The sequence below is a fragment of the Coffea arabica genome, chromosome 2e (assembly GCF_036785885.1).
Source record: "Coffea arabica cultivar ET-39 chromosome 2e, Coffea Arabica ET-39 HiFi, whole genome shotgun sequence".
Classification (NCBI taxonomy): domain Eukaryota; kingdom Viridiplantae; phylum Streptophyta; class Magnoliopsida; order Gentianales; family Rubiaceae; genus Coffea; species Coffea arabica.
The window spans coordinates 6,565,530-6,579,763 of NC_092313.1; the positions used below are offsets into that span (position 1 = coordinate 6,565,530).

At 35.7% G+C, this 14,234-nt stretch overlaps 1 protein-coding gene across 1 annotated transcript; it reads left to right on the plus strand.

The window, feature by feature from the left end:
- The first annotated feature begins 10,182 nt into the window (after positions 1-10,182).
- Positions 10,183-13,658, plus strand: LOC113730483 (uncharacterized). Its single transcript, XM_027255194.2, has 3 exons — positions 10,183-11,010; positions 12,065-12,281; positions 12,577-13,658. The coding sequence occupies exons 1-3, from the start codon at positions 10,741-10,743 to the stop codon at positions 13,059-13,061; spliced, it is 972 nt and encodes a 323-aa protein (XP_027110995.1). The 5' UTR covers positions 10,183-10,740; the 3' UTR covers positions 13,062-13,658.
- The last annotated feature ends 576 nt before the right edge of the window (positions 13,659-14,234 follow it).

Consider the following 14,234-nt stretch of genomic DNA (forward strand, 5'->3'; position numbering starts at 1 on the left):
GTGTGTGATTTTAAAAAAGTCAAGTTTCTTGTTGATGTTAATGTGTGATTTGTACCCAATAAGATGGCTCTTATGCTTATGTACTACTTTGAGTGTATATCATTTTGAGTACCTAGAACACTATTTTTGCACTATCTTAACATATGAACTCCATGAGTTGTCTTGAATGAATAATTGTTAGAAATAGTGGGGGTATGTAATTATATGATTGCATTCTTCAATTGAGTGCATGATTATGACACGTTGAAGAATAGTGGTATCAAGATGTATATAAAAAAAAAATTTCAATTATGAGGGTTTAAGTTATATTTAAATAGTGGGGGTTTAAAATTCTCTAGTTTTGTCTTGAATTCATATGATATTAGTCAAGCTTAAGGTTTGCATTTTCACAAGCAATAAACGGTATTGATAATACATGAAGAAAAGATTATACTGTCACCAAGGAAAAATTATATACATGGATAATAGCTTTGGTGCTTGAAGTTGTGAAATATAAAGTTATTAGCCATATAATTCTCAACAACTCTATTCTCTTGACTTGTATTATGTTAAAATTGTGAATATGAACTTTTGAGTTGAAAATGTGATGTTGTACATTGAAAAATATGTATTCGAGTCAAAGGTCATCAATTTGCAGGCAACCAACAACTTTGGGATTTGTATTAAATTATTTCATGTTGTTTGCTATGTGGTTGTCTTTGTATTTAATGCAAACTGCAATACTTATAATTTCCTTACCAAGCATGACTATAGTGAGACTATGCTTGGATGGAAACGCAGACAGTGGATGTTGACTTAGCTGGTAGCTATGAATTTTGAAACCCTTGAGATTTTTCATTATAAGGCTTGCATTACTTGCAGGATGCATTTTGAAATTAAAGCATAATAGTGCATTGACTATTATATTTTTTGAATTTTCTTAATCTCTAATTTGAGTTGTGCAGATTAAAAAGTGAGGCATGATTTGGATAGAGTTGAATTACTTATGAAGTTTTCTTACAAAAGAAAATTCATTGAGGATTATGAGAGTGGCGGGTTACTAGATTAGCAGCCACTGAGAAGATTACAGAAATGATGGAAATTAATGTGGCTTTGCTTGATACTAGCATTCATTAAAAAGTATGACCTGATGTGAAGGTACTTGAAATATTTTTTGATATTTTTGCAAAAGCAAAAATAACCATGGAGTTTTTTGAGAATGGCTTCTAGTGCATCACTAGACTAATGGCCATGGAAAAAATTAAAAAATTACATATAAGTAAATATGCGTCTACACTATTTGGCAAAAATATATGGATGAGAAATTTTCTCATCGAAGATTGGTTCCATGTATTTGGACTACTAAGAGATTATTTGAAAAAATTTGAGAATATCATATTTTTGTTATTTTATTTGTGTTGAAAAAATAAATCTCAAGCCTGAGTCAAGGATATGATACACATCGAGGGGGATAAGACAAAAGTCCAATATATGTTAAAAATCACCTATGAGGATACAACCACCTAGGGACTGGAGATTCCAAGAACTAGGTTGGAGACAAATGAATCATAGAGTGATTTGGTTGATTAATATGTACTATTTTGATTATATTGTCTATCCCTATGATGTAAGTGCATTTGTGATCCTATGACGATAAGTGAGGTTGGGATTTTTATTCTCTTAATGAGTTCTGTAGCCCTTATGGGTGGGATGTCTAAGTCATGGGAGCATCCTTGATAGACTCACCTATATGAGTGTGGAAGTAAGGCCGCTTCCTATGAGAATTTGGGCTAGTTCTTTAGAGCACTCATGAAAATTGGGATAAAGCACGAGGCCATAAATGTGCTGGCTTATAAAACCTATTTTAGAACACTGAAAGGTTCATGCGTGTGATACGATTTCACGTGCCCTCAAGTAGTCATCGTTTAAAGGCTAAGTTCATTTTGACTTTAGCACAGGAATTGTTGAGCACTAAGTGAAGGTTTAAAGGCATCGCCACCTTCATTATGCATGAATTTTTAATCTTTGCCCTATTAAGTGTTAAGTTTTGAATATTATATTTTTTATTAAAATAAGTAGGGGATTGTTGGATATTTTAATAAAAAATATCACATATTTATTTTGAATTCAAATTAAATAAATTACAAATTCATTAAATAAATTTTCAGTTACAAATTGAAACATTTAAATGTGTAACTTATGAGATTTATGTCTTGTTTTTGTAACCTATGTAATGATTAGGTTTTATGAATTCATTTAATAATTTTTTACCGTTATACAATGAATTTAGACTTTTCAATTTTGTAACTGAAATATGAGGTGTTAATTCCTATTAATGTTAGAATTCTAATATTCCTAATTTCTTAGCTTATATATAAGGCATCTATCAACCAAACCAAATATATACTTTGCTATCTCTATACTACCTTCTATTTTTCTTCCACTACTATAAGAGTTTATAGGGCAAAGATCAGTGTTAGTGGGAGATTTCTGTTTTATTCCAATAGTGTAGATTGGAGTAGACTATAGTGTGCAAAAGGTTGGGCTGTTATATCCTGGAGGCGACATGCTGAGACCTACTACACCGGAGGATACTCCGTAGGGGCGCGAATAGTCTTAAAGAGAGCGACTTGGTCCACGTCTCAACCCATGCCAAATTAACATTTTTATGGTACAATTATTTGCATTTTTAATGCAATATTGAGGTATGAATTTTTGTTAATTTATTTGTTAAATTTTATTAGAGAAATTATTGTTACTTATATGATTTATTTTGGTCTAGAATCAACACAACATGTGGTGGTGCAGTCATGGAGTAAGATTCCCAGGCGCAGAGCAAACTATGAGCACGCATTGAATTATTTAATTTTTTTTCCTGTCAATAACGATAATATTTATATAATCTAATCTATCATGTTCTACAGAAAGGGAGAATCAAAAGAATGGGAGGCTAAAGAGATTGTGTAAGGAATTAATAAATATATAAATCTGACTAGATCAAAAGGGTATTTTAATATCACTTTTAAATTTTTTTTACTGCAGGTGGAGTTTAAACCTCCAACCTATAATTCAAAGAGGGTCTTATGCCTTTTGGATGAGGGTGTGGAAGGTTGGGGAGCGAGTGGCCTGAGGTTGAATAAAACAGTACTGAATATTGTTTGATTTTGACACATCATTAGGTTGTCAGATAAATCAGGCAAGACTGTTTCAACCGGAGAATTCTTCTGCTAATAAAAGCAGAGTGGCTATCAGGCAGTTGAATGTTGCATTAAGCTCGTTGCTTACTTTACCATCGTCGTCACTTCGCATAGACACTAATAATAACTAGACAATTCCCCCGGCTGAGATTTCTGTGATCATACAACTCTGACCCAGATAATGCCACGAAATGGCGCGTGCGCAGTTGTACGTGCCATTTCTAACCATATATTGACATCAGAATGAGAATACGAAGCAACCAACAGTCAATAATCTTTGGGTTGGTGGCCACCACCATCTTGACGGGTGCCTTCCATCGATTGTCATTATAGATGGCTTTGTCATTTAAATGATTTAAATTTATACGGATATGTAGTGCACGAGAAAGACAAATTCTTTTGATGTCCTCAGCAAAGACAAACGCTAGTTCTCGAGGACAGTCATCAATATAGCCAAGTTACTGTCCAGTTTGGCTCCTATCCTTGCCAATTTATCAACGCATCTGCTGGCTTCGCGTTACACATGGGGTTATCCTTATCCTTTGTGTTGGACGTGTGCAAATTCTTGTGCTTCTCGAACATCTTGACCAATGAAGAATGTTGTATACTCTTGGAAACTAATATAAGGAGAAAAAAAAATTGCTATGCACGAATACCAAATTTTGGAGAAGTTGTTAGCAGTTCCCTCCATCCCCAAACACCCCCCCCCCCCCGGGCGCCAAAAAAAATATCGATACAGCATGGTCGATGCTTTAGCCAAGTTTCGGCATCTCTTGCTCTGATATACTTGAGCACAGATTATTATAATCCTACTTCTATTTCCATGAGATTTGATCAAATTGTGGTTTAATTAGTTGCTTGTATTTGATAATTGAGCTGTAAGCATGTGCATTTTTGTGGACCAAACTAAAGCCCCCTTGCATTGGTGGTTTATCATGCAGCAGTTAGGTACACCAGTTCTGCTTGCCACGTGTCTATATAGTTTTAAATGCCAGAAATGAACAGAAGAATACAGATTAAGTGGCTGGCTGAGACAGAACCGAAGAGCGCAAGGTAATCCTTAAAATAGGTACTGTGACATGTCCACTGTTCCCTGCATGCGGCCCCCACACCTTAGATTATTACCCAATAAATTGTGGCTGGACATGTGGAACTAGTAATTTGATGATGAACGATTGAACATGCTGGAATTCTGTAAAACTTTCCGTTAAAAGAAGTGACGTCTTCCACCGGGCATTCGACTTTTTGTAAAGAGGAAAATAAGCACCTAAAAAGTATGGATCTGTGTGGCTATTTGCAGAGGGTTTAATTTAATGTTTGCTCATTTTTCTTGTAAATATGCACGGTTCTGAACCTTTATTCATGAAGCAAAAGGACTCTGAAAAACTCGACTCTTTCAGAAGATAACGAAACATTTCACACTAGTTATTTCAAAAACTCTGCCCGCGCCAGCTTCATGCTCCATCCTCGAGCACGTATGAATGACTTGGAGGATGATTGCTTCAATTCTTATCGTTTTGGATATTGATATGGCTGTCACTTGTCAAAATCAAAAGGTCCGCATTCTTGTTTTTTCTTTGGTGTTATTGAAGTTTTTCCGTCCCTTCTGGTAGTGGTAGATAATCGAATTGGCAGGATGAGGAAGCTGGACCCTATTTAAAACGTGGTTGGCGGGTGGTGGTTTTCCTTCCATAATTTGCCAAGATTGACTTGATCAAAGCATTTATGATAAGAAAGAAAAAAGACTGAGGTACGTAGGAAGGATGTGGAGAGGGATTTTTTTTTCTTCTGATTTCTGGCTTATTAGAAAGACCAGAGATGGACTTTGTGCGATAACGTTTGGAATTTGGGATATATATATATATATAGTCCGTATAGAAAAACCTTACCCTATACATTGCCTACATTATACTACTAATACACCATTAGATAGACTGTGTTTTTTTTTTTTTTTGTAATTAGGGCTTAGATCTCAATGTTCAGAATATCCGCAACATAACATGTGGATTTTTTTAACTTCTCTAGTATAATATGTGAAGGCAGTTATAAACTTAAAAAACGTATATTTGTTCCTAACCGTCAGCATTGATTATTTTTTCTTCATTTTTGATGCAATCTGTTTGACAGTATTCTAACGTCCAAAATCTTATAAGCTGTAACCAATGACCATAGATTGGCAAAGCAAAGACCATCCGCCTTTTCTGAATGAACAATCATTTTATTGAATAATTTTCTGCATAAATTGATCCATTCTGGTTGTCTAATGGGAATAAATAAATAAATGATCTTCCGCGCTTCCGCCCAACGTGGTGGCCCACCTAAAATCCTAGAACTTCTAAATTATTGAGGCGGTGAAACCGAAACCTCAAGCAATATTCGCCAATCAATCAATCAATCAGAGTTAACAAATCGTGAGCTGTCTGGTTTGTTTTCGGTTATACGACATTTTGATGGTGGGATCTATTTCATGAAACTTGAGCAAGGTCTGTGGGTCTATACTTAGCTGAACATTAGATTGTGGATTGCGTATTCTATAGAATACTCAAGAGCTCCGTTTTGGATCCGTCATTTTTTTAAAAAATTTTAATTTCATATACAATATTACAGTAATACATAAATAAAAATAATTTTAAAAATTTCAAAACCAATCTCGAAAACACAAAAAATAACCTCAAAATTAATTTCATCTACAGTAAAAGTTTTTCACCTATATTATTATAGTAAAATATTTCAAAAATATCTCCAAAAACAGCTAATCCAAACGGTATACTACTTTTTAATTAAAAAGTTTACTGTTAATCTCTTTTTTTTTTTGGAATGTAATGAACGCAATATGTAAATACTATTTTAAAAAAAATAACAAGTTGAAATAATACTTTAGTGGTTTGTTTGGATAGTGTATTATTTGAAATATTATTTGAAATAATTACTGTAGCACTTTTTGTGATATGATGTATGTGAGATAAAAAGGTGATTGAGAATATAAAAAGGTAGGTTGGGAAATATGTTTGTGATGCAAACGAAATATTATTTAGAATAATTTTGGTATCCAAACACTACGTTAACGTTAGTATAGGAGTAGTAGGTAAGTAGCTCAGAGAATGGTAGTTAAGTTTAAGAATTGAGGCTTGAGGTCCAATTTAAGATCAACTTCTGAATGGACCCGTTGGTTGGACTATCAATGATAAGTCTTATTTGTCATGAGCGACGACTTGGATTTTTTTGAATTTGATGTTGACGACTTAAATTGCCTAACGTATTAAACTTTAAAAAAATCTAACTAAAGTTAAATCAAGAGTCAAAATCAACTGATTTAACAAAACATTTCATGCGAATTTCACACAATCAATTGAACGTGAAAATATCACTTGCATAATATATCATACGCGTCGATTGATTCTCATATAAAAAAAAATACACATTTAGTAATACTTGAAATACAGCAAACGAAACTCAATTCTGAACATGGACAATTTACTAAATTAGCAGAATTCTTTCAAGGTAATTGCGTTTAGAATTCGTCAACAAAGCAAACCACCATGTACAATTTTTTAATGACCCTGAAAAGACACAGAATTCAAAGTATCATCTGGTCTAGTCTAACGCTTTTTTCATCTGGTCTAGTCTAACGCCTTTTTAAGATTCAATTCTCTTTCCATCTTGTAGCGATACATCTTTTTAAAAGCTAGCCAAATTTGCTTTGAATCGTTCTTGTAGATATTCTAATATACCGAGGCATTTTCTCATCAGAGTATTAAAGCCACTCCGATCCGTTGCTTAAATGTGGTTTATCTCTTTTTCACTATTCAATGATTGAGCTACATCCGGAGCTTTAAGTGCTGTCTTTGGCTAACCCTTGTTAATTAAGGGAGAGACCTATGATGTTAATTTTTTGTAAAAGTAAAATTTGTTCCAAAAAGTACCTAGATATATGAGATATTAAAGGGTTAATTCCACTTCGTCCCCCCAAACTTTGGACGATTACCCACTTAAGTCCCTAAACTTCAAAATGGGACACTTAAGTCCCTAAATTTATAAATACCTCCCACTTAAGGAAAATTGTTAACAAATCATGAATGCCGTTGGTGGTCGAAGTGTCCCATTTTATGAGGGTTTAGGGATTAAAGTGTCCCTATTTATAAGTTCAGGGACTTAAGTGGGAGGTATTTATAAATTTAGGGACTTAAGTGTCCCATTTTGAAGTTTAGGGACTTAAGTGGGTAATCGTCCAAAGTTTGGGGGGACAAAGTGGAATTAACCCAATATTAAATGTGAATATGTATGCTTTTCATATTAAAAAGTGGTCGAAAATTAGGGTAATCATCCAGACCATCAAATATGCTGTTGGATAGTTGGATGTATACTTATCGATCGCCTCCTTATAGAGCAAGTAATAATCCTTTTACCCAAAAAACCAATAATAGTAATAATAATAACAACAACAACAACAATAATAATAGGATTAATCTTTTTTTATAACACTGATAGTGTTTATACTATCAGCGTTGGATGAATGACAAATGTACAAAATTTAAATTTAAAATCCAACTTTTGCACGTATATCATGGATTCAACGGTGATAGTATATACACTATCAGTGTATATAAAATTTACTTAATAATAACAATGATAATGATAATTATAAGAGAAAGAAAAAGAAGTGAAAGTGTATTCCCAAAAATAAAAGGGGGCCTGGGCACTGGGAATGGCTTGCGCACCAAATAGTTATCCACTTAAACTTGAAATCTTGCATGTTTTAATTCACGCATAAGATCTGTTCCTGATTTGATCAAGTCAGGCGACGTAAAATATTGAACACGCCTTCTTTTGGAACAACTGGCTAATAGTCAAGCAGCATGCATAACTTGCGAACCCCAATTAAAACTCAACCCTCTCTAATGGGGAAAATAAGGGGAACGTGATGCAAGGCTTTTGGACTCGCTTGCAACCGAGACTGAGAGAAGGTAAATTCACGCGATTCATTGTGAATGCACACAATTGGCATGTGCTGTATTTTCATTATTAGCATTAAAATTAACATTTTCCTCAAAAAAAAAAAAAAGCATTAAAACGTACATAAGTACTTGATTTAAGATGGAGAGATATAGATTTAACTCTCTTATTTTGCACCTTTTTGACGAACAATTGCTACTGAATCTGGATTGAATAGAGAAAATTTGCACTAATTAAGGCAACATGCTTGTTTTCTCACTTGGTGATTCAAATAATTAATCACCAACCCTAAGTCCCTAACCAGTCCTTCCCATATGGGATTATCAATTAAGGGTTGTTAAAAAAAATGAAAATCCCATGTGATATTGGTTGGCAACTTGCATGGGTGTATGGCGGTGGAAGTTGGAAGACGATCGGAGAAGCCGAGTTCGAAGTCAACTATTTAACGTTCATCACCGCGCTTCGTCGCCAGGGAATTGCCGTGCGAATCACGTCATCCCGCTCCAGTCAACCCTGAACTTTAAACCTCCTGTAACTGTAAGAATTTCCTCGAAACCCATCACCGGGCGGCCTGTCGCCGGATTTTGTCCCATTTGTCCATGCATTTTAATGCCCTTCCTACCCCTTTCCTCACCCTGTCTCTCTCTCTTCTTGACAAATTGATTTCTTCTACTTTGCTTTCTTGCCATCGCTTTAGCACGCCCACCACAAATCACAAATGTTGGTTCATGACGCTCCGACGAAAATAACGAAGAAAACAAAACAACATGTTACTCTCGCTCGAATGAATAGAATCATTTTCTAGGATGCGGATAAGATAAATCCAATCTCAGGAGTGAGCTTAAAAAAAAAGAAAAAGAAGGTGTAAAATGAGCTTGACAATGAAATTGCTTTTCCCTGTGGGGGTGAAGTAGACATGCATATATCTAAGTGAAAATACCAATAGATCACGGCACCCATATGCCTCGTGAGTCACATTTCTTTGATTATTTGCAATTGAAACAACGAACTAGCCAAGCCATTCTATTGTAAGTGTTGAGCTAGTGGAAATAAACATAAAATCTATTTGAAGGATTCTTTAGGGAGAAGTATCGTATGAGGGTAAAAAAAAAAAAAAAAAGAAGATAAATTGTAGTATTATGTATACATGACAAAAAAAAGTTTTCTTTTCAAAAAATTGACGACAAAAAAATTTTCTAATATCTGATACTTTCTGAATGTTATCCATTTTTCTCTCGATTTTTTAAAATTAATTTTCCTATTCACATAACTTATGCTTTCTAGACATTGTCCCTTTTCCTTCTCACTTTTTAGGTAAACTTTTGTTGACGCTCAATGGCTACCAGGACTTCAATCCTAACATTCTTAAGGTGCGGGGTTCGAATCCTGGGGAGGTCCCTCCTGGCCTTTTTTGTGCCGGGTCCTGGTATCCATTGAGTGCGGGGTTGCCGAGGTGGACAAATCCACAATAGGCCTCTTTTTAGGTAAATTTTGGAACACAAAATTCGATCAAAATAGTCATTGCATCACAAATAATTTGCTGTTTAGGTAAACTTGGGATGTCCTTTGATTTTACTAAATAGGTGGCAAAATTTTTTCTATTAAAACGAATGAGTTTACTATTCTAATATGCATACATAAATCATAAATACATAAATGAAGCTAATAATGCATCCTTCTATTTGCTTTTTTTTTTTTTGATATTTAACAAGGTTAGGAGAAAATACAAAATATCTTTTGTACTCTTTTGGAACAACGTAACAAACACAAAAAAATAAATAGTTTGTCATCTGTCAACTTGCCAAATTTTCTACCCGAGCAAAGCTAGCTGTGAGTAATATTTAACGTCTACCGTGATTTAATGCAGGCAAAACACCGAAAGATCGACAGCGGATTATAAGCAGATGGCAAAGAAGCTGTAAATTTAATAAAACCCCGTAATATTTTCAAAAAAAAAAAAAGGGAATAAACCCCGTAGTTCCGTCCACATGCGTCTCCATATTCATTCACCTTATCCGTTGAAGTCGCAGGATTTTGCTTGGGTATTACGAAAAGCCTCCAAGGCAAAGCCCAGAAATGTCATTTCACGTTCCCTCTTTTAATTTTATATGAAGTAGCTGTCCGTCGCCGCGCTTCTTCTTCTTCTTCATCCTCCTGGGGTTGCAGGCTTGCACTCCATTCTCCTCGAGTATTCTTTTCTTCACCTCACCCATCTGGATCATATTCTAAAAGTTCCAAATATATCCCCACCTTCAAACCTATATATAACTCTCCAATCGAAAATTCAATTCGATTGAATCCTCTATAATCCTTCAAAAAAAAAATAACAAAAGAAAATCCTCTATACTTTGTTTTTTCTTTTTCTTTTTTTGGTTTGCCTTTTAATGCACGAATTCCTTTCTCAGTTTCACTGCCTTCTCCTATTAGTCATAGAATTTTGATAGTCCGAATAAGGTTCGGAATTCGAGGAAAATCTTCAATCGGAGTAACACCTAATGATCGTTCAATTCAGGAAACTTGAATTGAATTTACAGAATTTTGTTAAGTTCAATTCGTATTATTTTTCGTTTCCTGATTTTTTGGCCGTTGAAAGAAAAATGGTGAAATTGTTATGACGGTGCGGACGATGATGGACTGTAAAGTTTGTGCGGCATCAGGAGATTTTTTGTGGCGGGTGAGACCGGGGATTGCCGGAGGCGGAGGTGGCGCAAGTATGGGACAGATGGACGGAGGGTTTAGTCCGTCGGATGGCGAACATGACCTGGCGATGATGGTGAGTGAATTCTTGGAGTATGGGAGTAGCGGGGGAGCTGACTCCAGGTGTAGCAGCGATAGCGAGTCTGGATTGTGCGATATCGCTGACCTCGCGGACAAAATTTCTGTAAGTCTTGTTCATCTAAGGACTAGTTTTGATCATTTTTTTCTTTTGTTTTAAAAGTTAACTGTTTATTTTCTGGAATGTTTTTTTTTGCAAGTTCTTTTGTTTTTATGAGTTTTCATTTGGTGATTGATTGAGGAGGAATACTCTTGAAAGAATTGTGCTCTTGTTTTCCCGCTCATTTGAAGGGCTCAGAAGGATTCATTCATGCCTTGTTGCCTAGATTATAAGCTTCGAAATTTGGTTATAGGATTTCTTTTTTGATTTTCTAGAATTTCACAAAACAAAACAAATAGAAGGAGCTTTCCTTTTTTTTTTAAATGATTTTTCCCTTAATTTTCCATTGAATGAATTGTACCCTGAAAATCTTATATGTGCCGATGTTGCTTCTTTAAGACTTTGTGTTGCCTAGGTTGTAATACAGTAGTAATTCTTGTTATATTCTTTCCAGAGATGACCTGGGTAAGGAAGGGATTGGCTGGTTCCAAGACTTGGGCATATTCTTTAGCTAGTCAGGAGTCTGTCTTTTGCTTTCTCTGTAGATACGTGGACTTGTTATTTCACAGATGTTTTGTACATTACGAGATCCTCTTGAGTATATCTCCAACAATGTTTTGGCATGGCGTTATAGCGAAACCTTGTGGCTAGTTGAATCATCTATGCAGTAACTTGTCTACCTCGCTAAACATTTCAGCGTCATGAAGTGAATGCCTACTTGCACTTTAGGCCTGTTTTGGAGTTATGTTTACCATTTTCAAGTGCAAATTAACAACTCCAAATTACAACATACTTGTAAAATTACAGTTGATAGAAGACTTAGAAACTCCTGCTTTCCTCTTTCTCCTTAAATTCGCATGAAATCGTAGGAATTACACATTTCCTTTTGTGTCTCAAGCTAACTTATTTCCTCTCTTCTTATTCCCCCACCCCACTCTTTTTTTTGAATAATGAAAAAATAGCTCCTAATCTGAATAAATCTGTAGTAATTATACAATAGAAGACTGGTCGTCATGAGTCATTGCTTACATCTTCCTTTTTTGTTTTTCATATCATATAGTATCACAAGCTGGCAATGGATCAATTTGAGATAGACACGCTTTCGGTGGTTAATTCACTTCTGATATCTATAAGCGAGAAGGACCTTCTGCACGTCAAGTCTGGTTTATGTAATGCCAGCTGCATCAGATTTTCCTTGGTGAAGCTTCTGAGGCTTTCTGGTTATGATGCTGGTGTTTGTGCAGCCAAGTGGCCTGGCAGTTCCAAGGTTCCTGGAGGTATAATCTTGTTCTAATTTCCAACATGCATTTATATAGTTGACATCCAAGATTTGAAATTTCAAAATGTGTTGGAGGGTTTTCTAAGGCATCTGTAACATACAACATACATCTTGCCTTCTGCACTGATTCTTGCTAAGCTGGTTGCATTGTCCATTTCTCTTACTGCCTTCTAATTGACAGTGAATGAAACTCTTCTGTGGTTTGCTGCCAATGTCTACGAACCTTTTCATGAAGAATTTATTTGGTAATAATGCTGGTTCGATAACATGTGTTTTTCCATTCTGGTATTCAGGGGATCATGAGTACATCGATGTGGTTAACTACACGAATGCTGGAAGCTCAAGCTCTGAACGTCTGATAATTGATATTGATTTCCGTAGTCACTTTGAGATTGCTAGAGCTGTGGAGTCCTATGATAGAATGTTGAATTCACTTCCTGTAGTTTTTGTGGGCTCTTTGACAAAGCTGAAACATTTCCTTCAGGTTATGGTTGAAGCTGCTAGATCTTCTCTGAAGCAGAATTCAATGCCTTTCCCCCCTTGGAGATCTCTTCCTTATTTGCAAGCTAAGTGGCAGTCTCCCTATCAAAGAAAGTTTAGTCCTGAGGAACCCAATGGTTATGGAGGGTCTTCTTTGGAGCATAAACAGTGTGGTGGACATTTGAGGAGACTGCAGTCTGAGCTTGAAATTGAGCGACTGTTGAAGCCTGTGAAGAGCAATAATTGGAAGCCAAAGCCTGACAATAGGTGGAGGTGCTCCTCGTATATGACTCTTTGACAAATAAATTCTGGAGGGAGCTAGGAAGTGTAAGTTCTTGCCTGTTTGCAGACCTGACTTGGTATGTGAAAGAGGTGCTATGGCTTTCCTCGTTTTGAGAACCAATTTTGAGGAGATTCTCTGGGTAGAGTTAGAAGAAGCATTCTGCAATAAGAGCAGAGGATATGATATAGTGGTATTTAGATGAATTTACACAGAGTATTAGAATGGGAACATTTTATCATACTCCCATCTAATAATGCGCCCTATACAGTTTATCTCATTCTTTGTGCTCCAGAAGAAAGCAAGAGCGTCAGGTTCTGGATGTGGTGCAGGTTCTCTCCATCATCAACTGCATTTGCATCCTGCCAGCTGAAAATGCTCGCTGGTGGAGCAAGTTTTCTGTTTTGTTGGTTGTCTTTTTAGGGTCTTCTTGCCTCCTTGGAAGGCAAATTTTGCTCTCTTCTCTTCTGCGGGTTTCCACTTCAATTGTTAATTTGAGCTGCTTGTATTGGTCATGTTAAGCTTTCTCCGGTGGTCAAATGATTTCTTTGACCGTATCCATGCTACTTGCTTTCTGTTGCTGCAAATTGCAATCAATCAGTTCCTTTCATTTTATTTTATTTTACTACATTAAGGGACTGGAATATGTGTTACAGATTGTAGTGATGGGAAATGACTTCGGATATGGCAATTCCCTCACTTGGGGGAACCCTTTATGGGGCATTTCCTAATATGTATGGTTACCAGGCATCCAAGGGCAAGTTTCGAGCATTTGATTAAAAGCGTTTTACAATTTACAAAAAATAGCTACACTAATGTCTAAGGCGAGCCCAACTAGGGTTTTTACAAAGAGGATAAACCAGGACTCTGACATTTGACCTTCGACTATGTGCATCATATGTTACAGAGAAGGGAAATTGAAAGGAAAAATTGACATTTCACCACCAACTATATGGATAATGACCAGTTAATGGGCAACCAATTCTGCGGATATATTAAGACCCTGTACATCTCTTATCTCTTACACAGTTGGATGCTTTATGGATCAATGCCTATCTAGTAGAAACAAAAATCATTTTTTTTTTGTTTCTGAAAAAATAGGAAGGAATTTACTAAATCCAGATGCAATAAAGGACTTCAGGTAAGATGTAGTTTTTGCCTTAAATGGAGAGTTAATTTTGACGAATTAAG

What these genes read in the sequence shown, in the direction of transcription:
- LOC113730483 (XM_027255194.2), top strand. Translation starts at nt 10,741, where the DNA reads ATGACGGTGCGGACGATGATGGACTGTAAAGTTTGTGCGGCATCAGGA. An exon ending in ACCTCGCGGACAAAATTTCT is followed by an intron (nt 11,011 to 12,064) that starts GTAAGTCTTGTT and finishes CATATCATATAG; the next exon opens with TATCACAAGCTGGCAATGGA. An exon ending in CAGTTCCAAGGTTCCTGGAG is followed by an intron (nt 12,282 to 12,576) that starts GTATAATCTTGT and finishes TCTGGTATTCAG; the next exon opens with GGGATCATGAGTACATCGAT.